The 24088-nt window shown below is 39.4% G+C and overlaps 2 protein-coding genes across 2 annotated transcripts; both read left to right on the top strand.

Annotated features, from left to right (window-relative positions):
• The first annotated feature begins 6817 nt into the window (after positions 1 to 6817).
• On the top strand, positions 6818 to 13065 carry znf408 (zinc finger protein 408). The gene is made up of 5 exons (XM_058381412.1): positions 6818 to 6947; positions 8808 to 9013; positions 9100 to 9167; positions 9373 to 9638; positions 11036 to 13065. Coding segments are annotated over exons 1-5 (2274 nt in total). The 5' UTR covers positions 6818 to 6946; the 3' UTR covers positions 12769 to 13065.
• A 1144-nt stretch (positions 13066 to 14209) lies between these two features.
• On the top strand, positions 14210 to 20054 carry f2 (coagulation factor II (thrombin)). Its single transcript, XM_058381298.1, has 14 exons — positions 14210 to 14398; positions 14514 to 14671; positions 14869 to 14893; positions 15579 to 15650; positions 15797 to 15902; positions 16112 to 16242; positions 17343 to 17654; positions 17792 to 17896; positions 18249 to 18372; positions 18487 to 18654; positions 18987 to 19160; positions 19321 to 19499; positions 19634 to 19704; positions 19833 to 20054. The coding sequence occupies exons 1-14, from the start codon at positions 14323 to 14325 to the stop codon at positions 19986 to 19988; spliced, it is 1857 nt and encodes a 618-aa protein (XP_058237281.1). The 5' UTR covers positions 14210 to 14322; the 3' UTR covers positions 19989 to 20054.
• The last annotated feature ends 4034 nt before the right edge of the window (positions 20055 to 24088 follow it).

Consider the following 24088-nt stretch of genomic DNA (forward strand, 5'->3'; position numbering starts at 1 on the left):
CATTGTGACCATGTGACATAGTTTTTCCTCTAGTACAATATAAGATTATCTGTCACTTTTCACCTCATACACAGGCCAGACCTTTTCATATGACTTGACACCGCTTGCTTTGAAGCAAATTAATTGATTATTAATGCTCCAGTCATCCATACCACAGTAGGTTCTTCTTGCTGCAGTCTGGTAAACAATATTACACTATGAAAGAAAACACAGCTCCTTCCCACAAAGCATCCGATTCATCAATAAGGACACAATTTATGAACAGTTTACACATATATTTTTTAGTGTGGACAATCCATACAAGCATTTAAACCTGCACACATTTATGACACTACAGTATACCACTGACTGTTTTTTGTTTTTCCTGATTTTTGTTGCATGTGTCTCATATGTCTCAATGTATTATGAACATCCACAGAATCATATCTCCTGGTACATGACAATCTGTACACCTTTCATTCAGTCCAATTCAATCGAATTTGTATAGCACTTTTAACAATGGAATAAAAATGAAATGAAAACGTTTAAAATCCAATTCATTTTCATCCCTAATGAGCAAGCCAGAGGCAACAGTGGCAAGGAAAAACATTGCACTTAACATTATCATTGCACACAAAACCTATGCTACAAATTACAAACTGTGCCACAACAAAATAATTAGCTATATACTGTTTTTTTGGCTTTATGCAGCATTTACCTCTCAAACAGGTGGGGCATACACTGTCTAGTTGAGCATTTACAACCTTTTTGACTTGGTGTCTTTCTGACATTTATTTCCATGTTTTTAGTTGAACAAACCCAAACTCCCAGTTCCCATACTTCCCCTGCTACTGTCCCCCTCTCCAGTCATGAAGTGCCTATGGTTACATATACATATAATTACCATGAGTTTAATTTACATGTAAATCTAGAAATCTCAAATGCATTACTTGGGTTTAAGATATTTTCACCTCATTAAATATTACGGCACGAATTACATGAAGTGAAAAGCTTACACCTTTGTGGACTGCCTTACAAACATGCAGCTCAACAAATGAAAACAGCCTCGTGAAACCAAAAATGAACACGACCAATTTCCTGGCCAATTTCTATCAAACCAAATGGTCTAAACAGTGTCAATTTTCTCTCGGATCTTCAGAAATAGGCAGCAATAAATAGAAGGTCTTTGTTCTCCAGCTCTCTTCTAATGGAGGGGAGTGTGTGTGTGTGTGTGTCCTATTTGCTCTTTCTGCAACAGCCAAATGTCCCCACAGTGTGGAAAATCACAAGTAATTGTGTCATTGTGAGGACATTCTGCGGGGGTAGGTGTGCATCTTATCCCAAAACAATATGTAATGATGTTCAAAGATAGATTCATAGATTCATAACAAATGATGATGTCTATGATAGTGATAGTGATGTGAGACTGTAGTCCCTATTTGCACAATCCATATCTATATACAGTAGTTCTAATAACTTAACAATAATTAAATAATAAATATTTTTAAAGGCTTAATTAGTAATGCTGTACACAGTGTGTGTGTGTGTGTTTCTAAATGAGCAATTTTGAGTATACCTCTACATGTTATTTTCCATATAGAATTTAATGTATTGATTAATACCTTTTTTTTTATGAAAAATCATGTTGTATTTGTATATTGTATATTGCATGAGTTGTATATTATGTCCCTCAGTCTTTGGTACATTGTGTTCATGTGCAGTGGAGCAACATCCTCTCTTCACATATTGTCCTCTAAGAGGCACAATTTCCTTGGTTTGTAAAGGAGAACAAATTTAGTGTCAATCAACTCTAACTTCTTTTCCATATTTTAAAAAGCCTACTCGATGATGCTAAACATAAAATGTTCACCCACTTTTGTTAATTCATAATAGAAATGAAAAGATTTGATTCTTTTAAAATATATGTATGTCATACTTTATTTTTTTTACATTTTCAAGTATTGATCTAGCATCTAACACGCTGTCTTTATATACAGCAGCAGGTAATGTAATACTTTTATATTGTAACAGTATTCACATTTACTACTGCTGCAAGTGTTTATTTGTAATAAGGAGCCAGTGAAACTATAATTTCATCGTATTTGTAAAATATTTTGCACATAGTGTTTGTGCTTATATGTAGGAACAAAATGTTCCAGACATAAATGCTGTAAAAGGGGGAGTGAGGGGGGTAGGGGGAGGGGGTTTCCGTAATATCCTGGTGGAAATTATGGACGGTAAAACCACAACTAATTGTTCCTGGACAGATGTGCCATGCAGGACTTCACAGCTCATGCTCAAAACTAATTATTAGGAAGGCAGAGAAGGAGAGAATCCAGCAGTCTCACACAAAAAAAAGGAATTGAAAAGAAACAATTCTTAGCATCTGGCCTCACCTGCTGGTGGATCATTTAGTTGCAGCTACTTTGGATGCTGAACATTTTGGTCCAATTTGACACCCATGATTTGAGTCAACTCACGTCTTGTGTGGTCAGTGTTGAGACATTTATCAGTGTTAAGACAATCCCAGAAGCTCTTGCCACCGTCTGATATAGCTGGGGGTCACATTACATGGGAAATCTGTTTAATTAAGAACCACAGTAATAATCTGTATTCATAGATGGGGCTGGATTACATTGTCAGATAACACCATAAAACAGAGAAGACTATACACATTTCTTCACATCATGTCTTCTGTATTAATATGTCAGTAATTATGTGGATTTTTCTTTTGCACAGTAACAAAAGTCTAGATAGCACCATTTACACATCTGACTCTGCAAACTGAACCAATAACATAGTAGCTAAATATTTCTGAGCATTATTATTATTATTATTATTAGTAGTAGTAGTAGTATTATTATTATTAATAATAATAATAATAATAATAATAATAAAAATAAATATTATAATATCATTGTAATCAAGTGCTTGTATCTATCAGGCCATAGGGAACTGCATAATATACATCTGCTCAAATCTGGCTATGTTTATGAGGAATGTTTTGCTTATAAAATCTTGTGTTTTAATCTCATACATGAATATTAAAAGAAATAACAATGTAATAACATAATGCTCAGGAAGGAACCAAACAATAATAAAAAAATAATAAATGTAAAATAATAGAATAATAAATAATAATAATAATAATAATAAAAATAATAATAATAATAAAATTAAGTCTCAATGAAAAAATGTCAAAAGGCCAAGTCTAGGGGGTTTACTAGATATTATTAATAAATATTATTATATATTTTCAATCATAAAAGGCAGTTAGGTTCAATCAACTGTATAAATGTTTCCCCGCTGCACTGTTATGGCCAAAGTAATAAATCAAAATCTAAAGCAAGGACACTATTTATTTCAGACTCTTTCTTCTAAAACAGTCAGAAAAGACATGATCTGGCAACATGGAGGAAATTCATTTAAAAATAGTAATTTTAAGGCTGTAATAAGACTGAGTTGCTGAATCCTTGGTGACTGTTGAGAGAACACTGTTTGCTTGCTGTAATTTAATCAAAATGCTTCCATGGAAAACCTCTTTTCAACATCTGAGCTGTTTGTTAGCATGAAAGGTAAGACGTGTGGTTGGTTCTCCTCTGGGTGTGAGGCAACCTGACAGGGAGGGTCCTCTGCAATGTAATAGGAGAGACGATCACATATCAGGATAAGTGGAAATGAAGCCCAGATACAGCAGATGTAATAGCATTAATGCAGGAATGCTTACTATATTTGTTAACAGACATTCGTAGTGCCATGCTGATTCTAAAATCATTTAAACAGATTTAATGAAACACAATTCAATGTAATTATTTTTCTTACTTAGCAAACACTGTAAGACTTTGTCCAGTTTAGAAAGAAAGGACCATTAAGACCCAGTTTGGAGTCGGCTCTTATTGGTAAACTGTGCAAAATGATCCGACTCACTGAAAAGCACAAGAATTGCCCATGTAAAGCCATCTACCAAGTCTCTCACTGCTATCTGCCTAATACACAGATGTTCCAATCTCATTTGGAAACAGTCTGTTCTCTTTTGCTTCTTAAAAGAAAAAGAAAAAAACACACTCTTAACTATCGTAATGCTGTACCTGGTCCCCCTAATTTCATTAAATCACCCAAGTTTGGAAAAATGTATGGCATACATTTATAAAATATTTTAGAAAACAAAAGGTGTATGTTAATAATAATAATTAAAAATAACCAATGCATATGTTCCAGTTACTCTACAGGTATTCATGTAAATAGGTCAAGACTGACTAGGAAGGGTATGTAATCAAGTTTTTTAAATAACAACTCAAGAGTAATGTGGGCAGTTGTAAGGTAGTGGATGTTTTTGCAAAGAAAAGATAACTGTCTTGCTGATTTAAGGAGGTGCTCCATGGACCAACTTGGCTTTGTTTATTTCCAACCCTGAGACTCTGAGAGCTTCTGTGGCATCAGAATTTTCTATGACACTTTAAATTCCTGCACTGTGTGACACAACACACTTACACAACCCACAGAGAGAATATTAGGTATGACTGTAATCATGTGATGTTTGAAGACAATGTACATTATGTGCAAAGTGCAGACAGGGCCTCCGGCAAGAACAGCTATGACAACATAAGTTAAAGCCAGAAGGTGACACAAACATGAAGGCTTCCCGGGACATAAAACGTCCAGTCACTTCACTGTCAGCAAACCTGAGCGACTTGCGAGGGTGGTAAGGCGACAGCATCCAAACATCCCAGTACACCAAACACTCTATGCCCATGAACCTTCCAGATCTGCTCCTTTACCGAAGAGAAAGTATACATTGAAATCTTGACTAAACAAATGTGTCTTCAGCCAGGACTTAAACATTGAGACTGTGTCTGAATCCTAAACACTAATTGGAAGACTGTCCCATAAATGTGGATCTTTGTAAGAAAAAGCTCTGTCCCCTGCTTGAAGTACTAACAAATAGCCAGCACCTTTTGATCAGAGTAGGCATGGCAGATCATAAAAAAAGTTCACTCAGGTACTTTGGTGTGAGACCATCCATATAGGTCAGTAATAGTATTTTATAATCAAATGTGAAATTTGACTGAGAGTCAATGCAGGAGTGATGTGTTCATATCTTCTGGTTCTAGTTAGAACTCTAGCTGCTGCGTTCGGGACTAACTGGAGCTTGAAATGTCATGTAGAAGTCAGCAAAAAGCCAGATATTGTCCTCTAGTGTCAGCTAGGGTTAAGACTCAGGATAGTTTGTAGCAAGCATCATAAATCTTCAATCAATACAGTTGTCTTAAAGTAGAATTAGAAGTTAAACTGGGGCAGAACTCCCCCACCTTAGGTTTACCCGAAAGTCATGCTAAGCTGGGCTCCAGGACTACAATTTAATGTACAGGTGTTGGAAAACAAAACTGAACACCCATCAATATAGTGTTGGAGGTTTCACATCTAAATATGTGTGGCCTGATAGTACTGATTTCCCATTACAAGTAAGAGCAGAGTGTGATGGTTGAATTGAGCAAAAGCACAATGTAATAGGGGACATAATAGAGCTTAAAAGAGGACAAATTGTTTTGTTCCACTCTTCTGCAAGAGGAATGGCCCAAAGTCCCTCTAGCCACTGTGCAGGACTTCCCAAGATGAATTGATGCAGTATTGCCTGCAAAAGGAGGTTCTACACTGTTTTAATAAATTATTGTGGTCTACATTTTAGTTTTATTGTCCTACCCTGTAGTGTAGATGGAAGCATAATATAATAATGCAAATAATAAGGATTTAATTAAATGTCTTCCTTCAGTCAAGACTGTTGCTGTGATACATGTGATCAAAAAGTCAAATGTGTTTCATTTATAGTTCACTATATTACATATCTAAACACTAATAACACAACTATTAACACTAATAACACTGAATGGTACTGTTGTCACTTTAGAAAGAACAGAAGTCCTGTTTGTCTGTAATAAATCCTAATTTAATATCTGAATAAAAAAACTGATCTGTGAACCTGAACCAGTCCAGCTGAAGTCCTGATTGAACATACGGTGGTGATTTTTATAACTGCAGATAAATATCTGATGTAGATGAATGTGTTCTGAGTTTCCAGTATGACCACTGCCTCTACCCCTGGTCAGAGTCTCGTCACTTGGTGGTGCTCACTGATGCTGTGGATGGATCTATGTGGACAGCCTGTGACCCAGAAGACAGCAGTGGACAGAGCCACTATTACACCGTCACAGATCTGCCGTTACATCTGTTAGCTTCTGACAGCAAGGAATTAATGTCTATAATGAACTCAGAAACTACGCTGACCTATTAGTTTCTCATAGGCCCTTGGTTGTTGTTGTAGAAAGGGCATTATTTAGTTACATTTACATTATCCACTGTCCAGTGTCTCCCAAATGAGGATGAGGTTTCCTTCTGAACCTGTTTCCTCTCAAGCTTTCTTCCTCATATCATCTCAGGGAGTTTTCCTTTGCCACCGTCACCACAGGCTTGCTGATTAGGGATAAAATAGTGACTTTAATTTAAACTTTATATAGATTTTTGAGACAAATGTCCATTGTAAAAAGCGCAATAAAAACAAGTAGAATTGAATTGAAATAAATGTGCCTTATCATTTCTGTGGTAAAAGACTGCACAGGGACTTGAACAGTGGGCCTATGTAAGCAGAGTAAAATGTATGCAACTGTTAATAAAGTGAAATATTATAATAACAGGAGAAGGATTTTTTTCCTTTCTAAAAGCCAGTTAGTAATAAAGCATGTGAGTGATATTGTACTTCTGCTTTGTCTCCACCATTTAGTGAACGTAAGCGGTGAATGTGTTTAAGGGGGACGAGTTATACTGTAACACCAAACAAAAGACGCAGCTGACTTCCGGGTTGTGGATGTGTGTGTCTGTTTTTTTTTTGGTTGGAGCTCTATGAAATTCTCGGAGTTTCACCGGCCGAAAGGAAAACCCTCGAGTGTCCAACGCGAAAAGGAGCCCGATCCCCAGTCAGTGGAAACTGATCTCAGGCTGAATCTCTTTAACTAATGTCACTTTAACTTAAATAGGATAAAATATTCAGAGTAATCGGAGTTGTTCGCTAGCACGCCGCAGGCTAGTGAAATAAAACCCTGCAAACATTAACCGGCATTCCCTTTCTAACAAATTGAATAAAACGCAAAAATATATATTAGTTTAACTGCTGCAATGCATCACTATCCAGATATTTATAATATTTAAACGATTTAATGTAGCTAACTCTATAGCTATTCTGTTCATTTGTTTTTAATTCAGTTTGAAACAGATAATATTAATACAGTGTTGTGGTATACTAGTATAATACTATACGATATTATTAACTGGTTAAATTATCACAATAAAACAACAGTGTATTATTCATCTCTTGGCAGTCAGATGAAATGTACCTGCTGGAGAATTATGTGCGCATGCGCGCTTCTCTCTCTCTCTCTCTCTCTCTCTCTCTCTCTCTCTCTGTTCTCTCTCTCTCTCCCTCTCTCTCTCTCTGTTCTCTCTCTCTCTCTCTCTGTTCTCTCTATCCTCTCTCTCTCTGTTCTCTCTCTCTCTCCACCCCTCTGTTCTCTCTCTCTCCACCTCTCTCTCTCTCTCTTCTCTATCCTCTCTCTCTCTCTCTCTCTCTCTCTCTCTCTGTTCTCTCTCTCTCTCTGTCTGTTCTCTATCCTCTCTCTCTCTCCTCTCTCTCTCTCTGTTCTCTCTCTCTCTATCTCTCTATTTCTCTCTCCTCTCTCTCTCTCTCTCTCTCTCTCTCTCTCTGTTCTCTCTATCCTCTCTCTCTCCCTCTCTCTGTTCTCTCTATTCTCTCTCTCTCTCTCTCTCTCTGTTCTCTCTCTCTCTCTCTCTCTCTCTCTCTCTCTCCCCCCTCTGTTCTCTCTCTCTCCCCCCTCTCTCCCTCTCTCTCTTCTCTATCCTCTCTCTCTCTCTCTCTCTCTCTCTCTCTCTGTTCTCTCTCTCTCTCTGTCTGTTCTCTCTCTCTCTCTCTCTCTCTCTCTCTCTCTCTCTCTCTCTGTTCCCTCTCTCTCTCTCTCTCTCTCTCTCTCTCTCTCTCTCTCTCTATCTATCTATCTATCTATCTATCTATCCTCTCTCTCTCTATTTCTCTCTCTCTCTCTCTCTCCCTCTATCTATCTATCAACACCCCCCCACCACCACCACCACCATCTCCATTAGAATCTTGGCATAGTTATAGTTTTTATGCAGGAATATTTTCATTATAGTTTAACCAACATTAAAACACCTCTTAATCACACCTAAAATATTAATATAATCATTCGGCTAATTTCTATAATATATATTTATGCCACATTGACTACAAAGGACCATTTAACATTAGGGACCATTAACCATTTCATGTCTTTGTACATGCACCAGTTTAACACAGGTTACTTTAAAATCTAGGCTCTTAAGGCATAATGGTTATAACAAAATGGTTTGGTCTTAATAGGATTTATGTTTTTGTTTTTTGTTTTTTTGCTTCTGTGCAGTTTAAAGTAATCTTCCTGGCTTTTTGTCATACGTTTGAAGGTGCAGTGGTTTTCAGCCCAAATGGACAAACTCTTCTATCATTCATTCATTCATTCATTCATTCATCGTAATTCTTCTACAGTAACCGCTTTATCCTGGTCAGGGTCACTGTAGATCTGAAGACTTTCAGAGGACATGGATAAAAAGGAGAACACAGTTATGGAACACAGATAAGGAACTTAAAGAAACCCATGCAGAAAACATGTAGAGAAACTGGTCGAATTCTTGAGCTATAATTTCTGATGTATCTCTGTGTCTAATGTATCTCTTATAAACAGTATATTCATGTTATATTCTTCTTCCTTTAGTGGCTGCATCTGCTCAGAATGAGGGCCTGCTGGAGTGTGTAAATGAATCTGTTCATAGTGTGCTGAAGTTAATACCCCGTGGACTGACTTTAGGGCCCTCTCTAGCTAAAGATGGACAGATGGGGTTGTGGTGTGTTGGATGGGCTTTACAGACTGGAACACTTCTGGGGCTGCAAGATCAAGAAAAAGTGCCAGTAAAAGAAGATGTATGATTTTCTGTCTTCTAGTTGTAATGCCTTGAAACTTTATAGGAATCAGAAAATCAAACTTAAATTGGTTTCTCTTGTTTTAGACAGCTGAAGTGAGCCGATGCCTAGAAGGAGCTAAGGGACAAATTTCAGACAGAACATACTGGATGAGGTACGACATCAATATTTGGGTTACAACTATATATAGCCCACATATATACAAAGCAAATGAATTAACTATGTTGTATATGTCTTATGCAGTGATTGATGACATGCAGTAAATTACATGTAATAATAAACACAGACATGATAAAGACTATGTTTCGGTTTGGTCATTTTTTTAACCGGTGTCTCATAATAATTCTTGGCATGTCCAGGTTTGCTTGTAGCGCTCCAAGTGAAGATCAGAAGAATGTCATCGTACACGAGGTGGATGGAAGACTGTGTTTCAAGACCTGTAAGGACATCAGTCAGGGAACAGAGCTCCTGGTCTGGCCAGAAGTTGTGAAAATTCTGAATGAACCTGTGAAGAATAATGTAGTGAAGATAACCGGAGAACTCTGCAATCAGAAAGCACCACAGAGGGCAAGAGAGAACGAGTCACTAAAGCCTGCTTCTATAACACAGGGCTCTGAGGGGGAAGGTATGTAGATATGTGCTCTTTCATCTAAAAGTTATATTAATATGTTTGAGTAAAAATGTAATTAAAATAAATAACCAGAAGGGTGTGAGTTGATATGGAATGTAACTACTGCCTCTGTTCTCAGCTTTATAACGTTATAAATATATAAAGAAAAGGAGCACATTATAGCACACAAACACACACTGATCAACCATAACATTAAAACCACCTGCAGTATGATGTTCGTCTCCCTTGTGACACCAAAACAGCTCTGACTCTTCGAGGCATGGACTCCACAAGACCTCTGAAGGTGTTCTTTGTTATCTGGCACAAAGATGCTAGCAGTAGATCCTTTAAGTCTTGTAAGCTGTGAGGTGGAGCCTTCATGGTTTGGTCTTGTTTGTCCAGCACATCCCTCAGATGCTCGATCGGATTGCGATTTTGGGAGTCAAGTCAGCAAGTCAGGCCAAGTCAGCACCTTCCTCAGACCATTCCTGAACAGTGTTTGCAGTGTGGCAAAGAGCATTATCCTACTGAAAGAGGACACTGCCATTAGGGAATACTATTACCATAAATGGGTCTGCATCAACGTTTAGGTAGGTGGTACGTGTCAAAGTAACATCTACATGAATGTCAGGACCCAAGCTTTCCCAGCAGAACATTACCCAGAGCATCACACTGCCTCTGCAAACTTGCCTTCTTCACATAATGCATCCTGGTGCCATCTCTTCACCAGGAAGTTGATGCACAAGCACCTGGCCATCCACATTATGTAAAAGAAAATGTGAAAGTGATTCCTCTGACCAGGCGACCTTCTTCCATTGCTCTATGGTTTAGTTCTGATGATTATGTCCATTGTAAGTGATTTTGTTGGTGGACAGGCATCAGCATGGGCACTCTGACCCATACCCAGCAAGCTGCAATGCATTCTGTGTTCTAATACCTTTCTTTCATAGTCAGCATTAGCCTTTTCAGTAGTTTGTGCTACAGTAGCTACTCGGTGCGGTCAGACCATACAGGTTAGCCTTCACTCCACATGACCCTGTTGCACTTTACCAGTTGTTCTTCCTTGGACCACTTTAGGTAGGTACTAATCACTGCATACCAGGAACACCCCATAAAGACCTGCTGTTTTGGAGACAATTGATCCAGACAATTGTCATGGTCTTTGTCATAGTCACCGACATCTTTACACTTAACCCATTTTTTCCTGCTTCCAACACATTAACTTTGAGAACAGACTGTTCACTTGCTGCTTAATATATCCCACTCCATGACAGATACCACAATACCAAGTTATTCAGTGTTATTCTCTCCAGTTTTGAGCAGTTTTAATGTTATGTTTGAGCATGTGTTTGGCTGATTTGTGTTTGATTTACCAGTTTACTTTTAACCTATGGCATTTGTATGTCTTACAGCAAAACTGAAGGGATGCAATGCAGATAGGAATGTACTGGAATGCAAAGACAGATATGAAAAAGAAGTGATGGATACATGTGGTACTGAGACATTGGGGAATATTGCTGGAGACGCAGCACTGGAGCTAGCAAAACCACCTGAGCAGCTTCAAATGGCAGTGAGAGCAAGCTGTCGCCTGGCAAAGAAACCTCACATAGTACATTCACTAAGCAGGCATTTAACCAAGCAATCACAAAGGCAAAAAAGAGAGATTGCGACACATGTTACCAAAAACTCTAAGACCAAACAGACTACACCTGAAAATGGACAAGAAATCCAAGAGATCTCAGTCCACACGGAGAATGCTAACACAAATGATAAGCCCAAGGAAGGTTCTGGGAATGTGCAAAGAGGAGTGGAAGGTTCTGAAGACATTGAGAATCCACGAGAGCGCAAATACAAGTGTGATGAGTGTGGAAAAAGTTTCTTCCAGCTTTGCCACTTAAAGAAGCACAAGACCACACACTCTGAGTTGAAGCCATATGCCTGTACAGAGTGTGGAAAGCGCTACAGATCCAAGGAGAGTTATCATGCCCACTTACTGGCACACGGAGGACAGCGACCTTACAAGTGCCAGCACTGTGACAAGAGCTATGGTCTGAAACGTGACCTCAAGGAGCACCAAGTGCTACACACAGGTGAGAAACCGTTTGTGTGTGATGTGTGTGGCAAAAGTTTTGCACGTCGACCTTCTCTACATGCCCACAAAGTTGTCCATGAGGACAAAAAGGTCCCCAGGATCACATGCCCAGAGTGCAGCAAAGAACTGGCCAACCAGAACTCTCTTAGGGCCCACATGCGTTTACACACGGGTGAGCGGCCGTATGCATGCCCGCACTGTGCCAAACGTTTCCGCCAGCGTTACAACCTGCAAGGGCACCTGCGCCTCCACACAGGCGAAAAACCCTATGGGTGCCCACACTGTGAGCTCCATTTCTCACACGCACCTGAGCTAAAGCGGCATCTGATTTGCCACACAGGTGAAGCATACCTCTGCCCTGTGTGTGGCAAGGCACTGCGGGACCCACAAACACTGCGGGCTCATGAGCGTTTGCATGCAGATGACAGACCCTATAAGTGCCAGGATTGTGGGAAAGGGTATACCCTGGCAACCAAGCTTCGCAGGCACATGAAGTCACACATGGAAGAAAAGCCATACAAGTGTGAGGTATGTGGAAGCAGATACACGTTGATGCAAAGTCTACAGCGCCACCTGAGAACACAAGCAGGTCGGACAAAAGCCGGACACACGGCGCCAACTAAAGGGCGTCCTAGAAGATCAAGCCATAAAGAGAGGGAGCAATGGGAGGGTGATGGAGGGCAGCAGAAAAAGGACCAAGCTTTGTTTTTTGTTCACAACCTGCAGCATCCCGGGATGACACCTCACTCTGTTACAGAAACCGAAGGAGGTTTGGAACAAATGGAACTCAGTCAGGACGTTATAGAGATTGTTGTGTCCTCTGACAGTACTAAGTGCTTTCTGGTTCAAGCACAGGACACTTCTGCTGAGTGTATTGTTTTACATCAGCAGGATGCTAATGCTAAGTGTATACCAGTAGAGAACCAGGATGAGAACACTAAATATATTGTGGAAGAGCAGGTCGAGAACAGTAATGTAGTTGTAATACAAGGTCATGATGAACTAAACTCGGTGGCAGAGACCATTGAAATAGAGATGGCTATTGATGACTGAATATATCGAATATGCTGTTTTTTCTCGCTGCTCAGTGACTTGCCACACTTCATTAGAAGGTTATTCTAAAAGCAGTCAAAGACATTAGTAAATATTGACTCATCTGTACACTGAACCTTGTGTCATCACTGTTTGTGCCAGATCTGAGCACTGTGGACTAAACAAATCTCTTCTGAAAAATGACTTGTTTATTAGTGTTTCAACTATTACCAATTTTTTTTTTTTTTCAGATTTAGTAGAATTTATCACAGATTGTGTATTGTACAGATTGTGAAGGTCAATTTATTAAATAAATGATCTCTAAATAAAAAAAAATGGCAAGTGCAACAGATTTATTCAGTATTAAGAACTAAATCCCAATATCAAGAACTAAATCTACTGATACTTTATTTCTGGGTAATTTCTTTCATTTAATTCAATTCAATTTATTTGTACAGCACCTTTTACAGTGGACATTGTCTCAAAGCAGCTTTACAAAAGAAGAGAAAGGAGAAAAAAATATTAAATTAAATTATTAAACTATTTCATCCCTATTTTATCCCTAAAAGGGCACGAGAAGCTATTAGGTCAATGTAGTTTCTGAGTTCATTATAGACACTAATTCCTTGTTGTCACAAGCTGACAGATGTAATGGCAGATCTGTGATGGTGTAAAAGTGGCTCTGTCCACGGCTGTCTCCTGGGTCACAGATTTAGATCACTGATTGTCAAACTTCACACACGTTTAGGAATTATATACTGAGCCTAAAGGATGGAAGAAAGTGAAAAATTTATTTATTTAGTTGTGACTTTATATAAAGGTTGCATCTCCTGGAAATTTTTCAGTCTTCTCGTTCTGCCCACTGTGGCCTAGCCATCCCTCACTCCTCACAATATTTCTTGACATATCTACTCTGACAGATGTCATTTTCAAATCATGTCTGAAGGCATTTCTAAATATATCTATTGGTTTTGCCTTAAGTGGAAGATGCATTCAAAAAAGTTTTTCTGCTTTTGTCAATTCAAAAACCATGTAAGATGCAAAAATTTTTTTTTTCATTCAAATTGATCTTTTCAGTGGCTTGACCCCTTACACACATTTGATGAAAGTCCAGCTCCAAAAACCCAAATTAGCTTTAATGAATTTCTGACAGAAATAGCAAAAGTAACTAATATATAAGTTTAATGATGAATAAGAAACTAACAGATAATATATAACCTCAAATATAAACTACACCAGTGTCTGTTGTTTCTCAGCTCCAAAATATAGCTACTGTTTTTACGTGATATGACAACATTGTGCTGTTAAAATGATAACTGACTCGATATATGATTAAAGTCTCACTAAGTGTACTAAGAGTGTACTGAACACCTCGGCTGAATCACTGTTTAGAGTGATATGAGCTGGATCTAGCCTTGCTTCTATCGTACACATAATCTCTGTTCTATTTGAACTCCAGTAGTTCAATATTAACTCGAGCAGCAGGAGGAGGATTTCTGGGATTTGTTAGCAGTCTTCCAGCTCTGTGTGATGTTCCAGGGCTTTTCAGGATTGTAGCCTTTGCCACTGTAAAGAATGGGAGCAGTACCAGCACCTCTGCTTCTTACACTTCTATTCAGCCAAGTGTTCCAGCTTACACTCTGCTATGAAGGTAAGACAATTGTTATATATATTTATGTCACATGTTCACATACTTCTAGTGATTGTGTTGATGTCTGTTGAGTAGTGTTACAGGAACACTTGTTGTTTGTCGGGTTTTTTGGCAGTTTTTCTCGAAGAGAAGAGGGCTTCTCAGGTTATCCGTGCAAAGAGAGCAAACACACCTTTTGAGGAGCTAAAGAAAGGGAATCTGGAAAGGGAATGTATGGAGGAGATCTGTGACCATGAGGAAGCTCGAGAGGTGTTTGAGGCCAATGATAAAACGGTAGGCAAAGCTGCCGTCTCTGACAACAACACTGAGTCTAAACTGTTTCATCTAAAATCAACACTTTACCAGTGTAGTGGGGTTGACATATATACATTTCTCCTTTACTCATTGTACGTATAGAAGTATTTTATCATTATAGTTTCTTACAAATGGAGTTATAATAAGTTTAAATATTTCTTTTCTCTATCTTTTAGGCTGCATTTTGGACCACGTACTTAGGTAAGATTCTCTAAAACTGAGTCAGCAGAAATCACATTTTGTGTAAATATGTGATATTGAACCAGGACCAAAGTTCAAACCTGTACCCGCAGTTTTTCTGAGTGATTACTAAATCAGTCCCAGTTTTGATAAGCTCGATCGTAGTTTATCTAGATCATCATATTAGCCACGCTGGCCACGCTAATTTGTTTTGAATTATTGTATAAATTATAATGCTAGCTGACTGAAGCCGGGGGAATTCAGATTGAACTAGGCAGCATCTCATTTTAATATTATCCCTAAATGTTTTCGGTGTCTGTTATTTCAGTCACTAATTTTGTACAATTATGTAAAATAATTTCTTGATTTAATATGATTTTCACATAAAATTTGTCACTGACAAGTCACATCCTAGGACTTAATTTTTTTGCCTATTTGTACCATCAGTTTGGTTTATCTTACAAAGAACAGTTAGTATTTTATTCAGTTAAATCATTTTGTCAGAGCATTAATCAATATAAGATATTTCCAGTACTTCTAGGGAGTACAGAATATGGAAAGGATTTAGGATGAAGTCAGCTGAAGGTGTACTCAGCTAAAAATCTTTTGAAAGCTTTAGCTTAATGCTGTTGTTTTATTTGTCTGATTAAGATGGAATCATGATCTTTTGTGCACTAATCTGATGTATGTTCCTGTGGTCCCACAGCTTGTTCTGGCAACACGGTACAGCGGAATGTGGATACTGTCCGAGGAATTCGAACTTGTGTAGATCAGAAGGGTAAGAGTTAATTTCTTGAAGTATTGACAATAAAAATTCAATTATAAATTGTAATAAACCCATTTGCAGATAGATCCCTAGGTCAGTGTAGACCTCACTGGTAGTAGAGCAGTGCTTTCTGTCTAAACCTTGTATGTGCCTGACAGGTCGCTGCTACATTAATACTGGGGAACACTACAGAGGTAATGTCAATATCACTGTCTCAGGAAAGCCATGCCAGTACTGGAAAAGCAACTTCCCTCACAGAATCACGTATGTATGGGTTCTCTAGGCTTTAGTTATAATGTATTATTATGTATAGAAAATGTTATGTCATTTTTATTTTTGCTTAATTGAGTTAGCTATGTTACACAGAGATTTGACACTCCATATCCGCAGCCATGTTTTAAGCATTACTCCGTCATATTGTTTTTCAAACTCTCTTTTTGGATATTTGTTCCACTAACTGCATTTGTTTCCAGCGAGTTCAATACAACAGTGCTGAACCTGCCAGAGAATTTCTGCAGGAATCCAGATAAGAGAGACAGTGGACCATGGTGCTTCACCAGTGACCCCACTGTCAGGACAGAGAAATGTGCAGTAGCAAAATGTGGTATGGACCTTAAATCATCCTGGATTAACAAACTACCAGGGGCATCATTTATAAAACTTTGTGTGAATTCCAGAGAAAAAGTATGTACAAAAAAAAAAAAACAACAGGAAATTGCATTCACACTTGTCATATTTCTAAACCCTTCTGTACACACACCTGCACCTCATTTGTCACTTTATAAATCACATGAAAACCATTCTGGTTACCACCCGCAAACATTCTTAACTAGTCAATGGAGATTACCGCATACATATCTAAATATGGTTTATGGCATTCAATTTTGAGTGAGGTAGAGCTGACAAAGGTGGAGAGAGAAACAAAGCACAGAAGAGGAATGATGAGAAAGGAGAAGTGGAAGTTGGAAGCTGTGCCAGATCTCAATCAAAAGGGGTTATGTCCAAAAAACCAATGCCCTTAAAACAGGTTGTGAATATATGGTTAATTTGTGACATGGTGTGAAGCATAACGTTTGTCATTCACAGTCCAGGAAACTTTTTTCTGGTTGGTCTGTAGGACTCCCACCTGCCTTCGGACAACAACCATTACCCACATGAGTGCATTGAGTCATTTGCTCTGATTACATTTGGGAAAAGTGGACATGCACTTTGATGTTAGCCTCTTCACTCACTGTGTAAGGGGCTCTGGTGTAACTGGTACAGCTGAGTTGATAGAGTTTCAGGAGTCCTGTTGGTCCTTTAAACCTGGGACCAACTCAGTTCCTAGTTCCAAGAGAAAGGCTCTTGGAAATTTAAATGGACTTACTAATAACTAGTATCATAGCAAGAAACTCTTTGTGGTGTCTAACAATGCATTCTCACCTAATGGCCCAAATAGTGTGGTCTTTTAAAAATACTAAAAACACCATTTTGCCACAAATCATTCATTTGATATGCTATTGATAGATGTGTAACTCTATTGAATCACTTCACAATTGTTTGCAGTAACTATCCACAGTTAATACCAATACATATTGATTTATTTTTGCAACTTATAGGGATTTAAACTGTGGACATGTGCAAATAGTTACTTGGAGAAATAAATATCAATAAATAGAAATATGCCTATTAACCAGTCTACACCAATACTTTCTTCCCACACAGGTGAGAAGTTACCACCCACTGTCCACCCAGTCCAAGAAAAGGAGGTGAAAGATCGCTACCATCAAGACAACTGTATACAGGGCACTGGGGAGAGCTACACTGGAACACTGTCAGTGACCTTGGGTGGCCACACCTGCCTGGACTGGAACCTTCCCAAAGTGAAAGCTTTGAGTGTGGGTAAAGGTTTCAATTCAGAGGTCATTCTATTGAAAAACTACTGCAGGAACCCGGATGGTGATATGGAGGGACCATGGTGCTACGTGAAGAAGGCGGAAAACATCACCATAGATTACTGTGATTTGGAGCTCTGTGGTGAGTTTAGCCCCCAAATAATATTTTTTCAAAAGTTTTTGTTGCTATCTTGTGATCATTCACTAATTATTTTCCTGACCATAATGCAAATAAATTAAGAGGCATTTAGATGTAGCATTTGTCTTTCTGTCTTTCAGATGCTCCTTTAGATGGGGAGGTAGATGGTGGTATTCAACAAAGAACCGTTGGAGCCAAAAGGGACACTTTCTTTGACCCTACCAGCTTTGGCCAGGGGGAACTGGGTAAGATTGCATGTGTACTTGCACTCATAACCACAGATTAACCATGACAAGACCTTCCAACACAGTCACTATGTGAAATATGATGCAGTATTTACAATAAATACAAATACTGCACCGTATTGGGTAATCATGGATAAAGGCTCGAATTGTTGTACAGTCTATTTACTCTGAGGAGAACAAAGCTTAAATACACAAATACAAAAAAAGTAGGGTCGTTGTTGGGTTTTTTTTACCAATAAATTTATTTCTGAATAAAGTTTTGTAATTCAGTGAATACATATCTTCTTATCTTATTGTATGCGTTCATCTTATAAATGCTCTGGTGATTATTTTTTGTCCTCACTGCTGTCAGAATGTGGCGAGCGACCCCTGTTTGAGAAAGAAAACAAACAAGATGCAACAGAAAAGGAGCTCATCGAATCCTATCAAAAACGAATTGTACACGGAGAGACTGCTGAAGTAGGAAGTGCACCATGGTAACTGAAAAATTTTGCTCATAGTTATATAAAGTGTACATGCCTGCAAGGTTCATGCAGTGGTGCATGAGGCATTATTGGTGTGTGTGTGTGTGTGTGTGTTGTGATTGACAGGCAAGTGATGCTGTATAAGCGTAATCCTCAAGAGCTGCTGTGTGGAGCCAGTTTGATCAGCGATGTGTGGATCCTCACCGCTGCCCACTGCATCCTCTACCCACCATGGGGGAAAAACTTCACTGTTGATGACATTCTTGTGCGACTTGGAAAATATGAGCGGGCCAAGTGAGCTAGTTGTAATTATTATGTGGTTAAAATAATATTCATTGAGTCTTTATGACAATTCTGGGATTTTTTGTATAATGTTTCTGAACCCAAGCATTTTTTTTGATGATGTAGGCATTGTAAAATAATCTTATAATGAAAAAAAGTCTTATAATGAAACATATTTCAGATCATGAAAAGGATTTTAAGCAAAAAGAGTATACTATAAGACCTATAAATTGAAGAAGTTCTTCAGGGCAGATGCTGATGTTCCGTCATGCTGCCATGTTACAGATTATTTGGACGTGTCTTATTATAATACTTCCCCTGTTTTATTGTCTCTGTGATATTAGGTATGAAAAAGGTACAGAGAAGATTGTGGCTATTGATGAGATCATTGTCCATCCTAAGTATAACTGGAAAGAGAATCTGAACAGAGACATTGCTCTGCTGCATATGAAGAAACCTGTCGCCTTCACCAAACAAATCCACCCCATCTGTCTTCCCACCAAGCAGATTGTAAACACGTGAGACACAACTCTCTCAGTTGATTCGTACTCAGATGATTTTCACCTTTTCAACAAGCACCATTCATTTTATTGGAGTCAGAAATCAAAAATTCACAGATGGATAGTTTGCGCATAATATGAAGAGAATGAGAGCCTCATTCTTTGTTTTTGTTCGTAGTTTGATGTCAGTCGGCTACAAGGGTCGTGTGACAGGCTGGGGGAACCTGAAAGAGGCATGGACATCCAACCCTCAAAACCTTCCAGCAAAGCTGCAGCAGGTCCACTTGCCCATCGTGGACCAAGAAACCTGCCGCAAATCCACCTCCATCCGCATTACGGACAACATGTTCTGCGCAGGTACGGTGCTTCTAAGCGATCATGAGTTCAAATCCTATCCTTCTTACAGAAGAACAATTCAGAAACTATACAAATGACTCCATGAAATTGATAATTCAGTGAGCTTTATCCTATCATTCCTGTGATTTTTCTAGGTTATAAACCTGAAGATAAAAAAAGAGGCGATTCCTGTGAAGGAGATAGTGGTGGACCTTTTGTGATGAAGGTAAGAAAAGACTAATTCTCTTTTTTTTTCTCTTCAAGCACCTTGGTTTCATAAAGTCCATGATTTCAGAGTGTTTTCTGGATTTGTATGACACACAAAATACAACTGAAGTCTCATATCCCTTGCAGAATACTGATGATAAGCGCTGGTACCAGATTGGCATCGTTTCATGGGGTGAAGGCTGCGACCGGGATGGGAAATACGGATTTTACACTCATTTGTTCCGTATGCGCCGCTGGATGAGGAAGGTCATCGAGAAATCAGATTCTACTGATGATGACTGATGTTCTTATGATAATAATGAGAGCTTGTTGTGTTCTGCAAGTAAAATGTGATTATTTTCAGTGTTACTCCTGGTGTTGTGTGTATTTGTGATGATTATGGATTTGTGATATACAGGCTCAAATAAATACATATCAAATATTGTAGTAAACAAACAAAAATATAAATAAATGATGAGAGATGCAGTGGATAATGGTGCCACCAGTATCTGTATATATATCAGAGCATCTCCAAAACTGCAGCTCTTGTGGAGTGTTCCCGGTCTGCAGTGGTCAGTATCCATCAAGAATGGTCCAAGGAATGAACAGTGCTGAACCAGCAGCAGGGTCATGGGCGGCCAAGGCTCATTGATGCACGTGGGGAGCAAAGGCTGGCCCGTGTGGTCCGATCCAACAGATGAGCTACTATTGCTCATCTTGTGCGTCACTTACCTGTGGAACACATGGCACCAGGATGCACTATGGGAAGAAGGCAAGCCGGCTGAGGCAGTGTCATGCTTTGGGCAACGTTCTGCTGGGAAACCTCCCGGCATTTACGTGGATCATACCTTGTCACGTACCACTTACCTAAGCATTGTTGCAGACCATGCACACCCTTTCATGGAACTGGTATTCCCTGATGGCTGTGGTCTCTTTCAGCAGGATAATGCGCCATGCCACAAAGCAAAAATGGTTCAGGAATGATTTGATGAGCACAACAACTAGTTTGAGGTGTTGACTTGGCCTCCAAATTCCCTAGATCTCACTTCAATCGAGCATCTGTGGGATGTGCTGGACAAACAAGTCCGATCCATGGATGCCCCAACAGGTCAGGGCTTTTTTGGCAGCAAAATTATAAAATTATATGAATCTTTAACAGCACTGTCACACTGGATAACAGTCACAACAACTGCAGTCCAAAATTTATTTAAAAAATCCAACAGACAGATATGAAGAAGATAAAGCTAAAGTTAAAGATAAAGTTTTACTATCCACTATCCCCTGGTGTGCAGGCAAACTGGTCAGCCTCAGGGTCAGGAGTCAGAACGATGAGGGTGGAAGGAAAATAGTATAATTAATATCAGAAGGTTTATGAGGTTTTATTTCATTCAGAGTTAAATTAGACAGAATATGTTTATAACAGGTCTTAGTGACATGTGTTTTGAATAAGTGTGACACTCTCATAGGTTTGACCAGAACTGAGGAGACAAGAGGCAGATATCAGATATGTACATTTACGTTTCTGGCATTTAGCAGATGCCCTTATCCAGAGAGACTTACATTTTATCTTATTTTATACAACTGAGTAATTGAGGGTTGAGGGCCTTGCTCAGGGGCCCAGCAGTGGCAGCATGGTGGATCTAGGGTTCAAACTCACAACCTTCTGATTTTATTTAGCTTTCAGTGAGTTCATCTCAGTACACACACACACACACACACTCTCTCTCTCTCTCTCTCTCTCTCTGACAGCATTTCACACAGTAACATGGCTGCTGTTTTAGAAAAATACTCTTTTTACTGTGTAATTATATGAGAAACAAATGAGAAATGTTTATGATCTGTTATAAAAAAAGACACTTGAGACACGTGTGTAAAAAAAATAATGTATTAATAATACCAAATAATAATACCAAATAATAATACCAAATAATAATACCAAAAAATAATGTATTAACTATTTACAAGCAATGACAAACTGTACGCTTATTACCGGTATTAATATTTTAGACAATATTTTAACATTTTATAACACAACACTACATTTGTATAACTTAATATTAAAATCTAAATCTTAAAAATGTAATATTTACATATTTACATCAATGCATGATTCTACAACAATACAAATTATATTTATTCATTAATATAAATTACAATAACATAAATAAACATTAATATTATAAAAATCCTATAAATTTAACACAAACTAAATACAAATGCAAAATACACAACAGACTCACATTTTTAACTAGATGCTATAACTATTTTAATCATACCACAATTATATCATTAAAATGATTTACATTTATAGGTTATGCTAGAGATGGTGGTAAGAATCCTCTGGATGCCTGCGCAATCACACCGAGATTCATAAAGTGACCGAATGATGTAGCTATGAACTATGGGCTATGAGCTCGTAAGAGCTGTTCTTAAAAAAACTACACAAGAGGCCTGAGCATGAACACTGGGCTCTTGGGTCTACTGAAAATTTTGGGAACAGGTTACATAGTTAGCTCCAAAATTTTTATTTTTTTTTTCCAACACAACAGACGAGAAGGTATCAAGCGGATTCTCACCACCCCACATGTTTAAAAGGCTGAAATACTTACATAATTATGAAAAAAGACTAATGCTGAAATCTAGGGGTGAAATACTTACCACAGATACTTACCACAGATACTTACCATACATCATGGATAAGAGGTGATGAACATGAGGTGATGACTGAGCATTTGAACTTACAGCTCTCCCACGTAAATAGAAACCAAGTGAACGGGGAATCGGACAATCCTCCTGATGACATCCACCTACCCATCCTGATCCACATGTTGCCGTCTACTCGGAGGGGCTTCTTGATTACCATCCTCTTCGTCCCTCCTCCTCCTTATGCCCTGGGGTGGGACAGGAACATACAGCTGACCAGCCACAATGTGGGGGTGGGGGTTAATCTGGACATGAGCCCCGGGCAGAGGAACTGTAGAATGTTGTGGGTCCCCTGAAGGTGATGGCCTCCTCGGTGGGGATGGTGGCGTTACTGGGGATGGACTCATCACAGAGGAAGGGTTAATGCGAGGGGATGGTCTCCTCCATACAGGAGAGAGGCCTCTCATAGGTGTGGATGGGCTCCTAACAGGTGGTGGGGTCCATACAGGAGAGAGGCCTCTCATAGGTGTGGATGGGCTCCTAACAGGTGGTGGGGTCCATACAGGAGAGAGGCCTCTCATAGGTGGGAATGGGCTCCCCACAGGTGGTGGGATCCATACAGGTGGTCGGATCCATACAGGAGAGTGGCCTCTCATAGGTGGAAATGGGCTCCCCACAGGTGGTGGGATCCATACAGGTGGTCGGATCCATACAGGAGAGTGGCCTCTCATAGGTGGGAATGGGCTCCCCACAGGTGGTGGGATCCATACAGGTGGTGAGATCCATTCAGGAGAGAGGCTCCCCACAGGTGGTGGGATCCACACAGGAGAGTGGCCTCTCATAGGCGGGGATGGGCTCCCCACAGGTGGTGGGATCCATACAGGTGGTGAGATCCATTCAGGAGAGAGGCTCCCCACAGGTGGTGGGATCCATACAGAAGAGAGGCCTCTCATAGGTGGGGATGGGCTCCCCACAGGTGGTGGGATCCATACAGGAGAGAGGCCTCTCATAGGTGGGGATGTGCTCCTCACAGGTGGTGGGATCCATACAGGAGAGAGGCCTCTCATAGGTGGGGATGGGCTCCTCACAGGTGGTGGGGTCCATACAGGAGAGAGGCCTCTCAGAGGTGGGGATGGGCTCCTCACAGGTGGTGGGGTCCGTACAGGAGAGAGGCCTCTCATAGGTAGGGATGGGCTCCTCACAGGTGGTGGGGTCCATACAGAAAAGGGACCTCTCATAGGTGGAGATGGGCTCCCCACAGGTGGTGGGATCCATACAGGAGAGGGGCCTCTCATAGGCCAGTTGTCATTGTCCTCATCCTCCGGAAACACAAACATCTCCCTCCGTGTCCCTGTGTCAAAGAAGATAAACAGACAATGCGGCACATTTAAAAACATCTCATAAAAAGAAGCAGAAACCCTTTTTTAATAGCACTGTGTATGTTTTGTAAAGCAGGAAAACCTCCATATTAAAACAAGATGTAATTACACAAGTTATATTACTGTAATCTTCCTATAACAGTGCAGAAAAACTCAGTATTTATATTCTGCATTTATAGGAGTTACTTATGCTATCATGGCTTCACTGTTACTCACACTGGTCACTTATCTCAATGCTCAAAAGTATCTTCCCCAAAACAACGCAGATTAAACTACATTTCTATTACAGTGTGTTTCTTTATCAGTTCCTTACTCCAATGCTTTACATCCCCTTTGAGTCCGTTTGTGCCTCCTCTCAAAAATTCACCCTTTATCGTAAAT

This window comes from Hemibagrus wyckioides, linkage group LG27 (genome assembly GCF_019097595.1).
Source record: "Hemibagrus wyckioides isolate EC202008001 linkage group LG27, SWU_Hwy_1.0, whole genome shotgun sequence".
NCBI classification, from domain to species: domain Eukaryota; kingdom Metazoa; phylum Chordata; class Actinopteri; order Siluriformes; family Bagridae; genus Hemibagrus; species Hemibagrus wyckioides.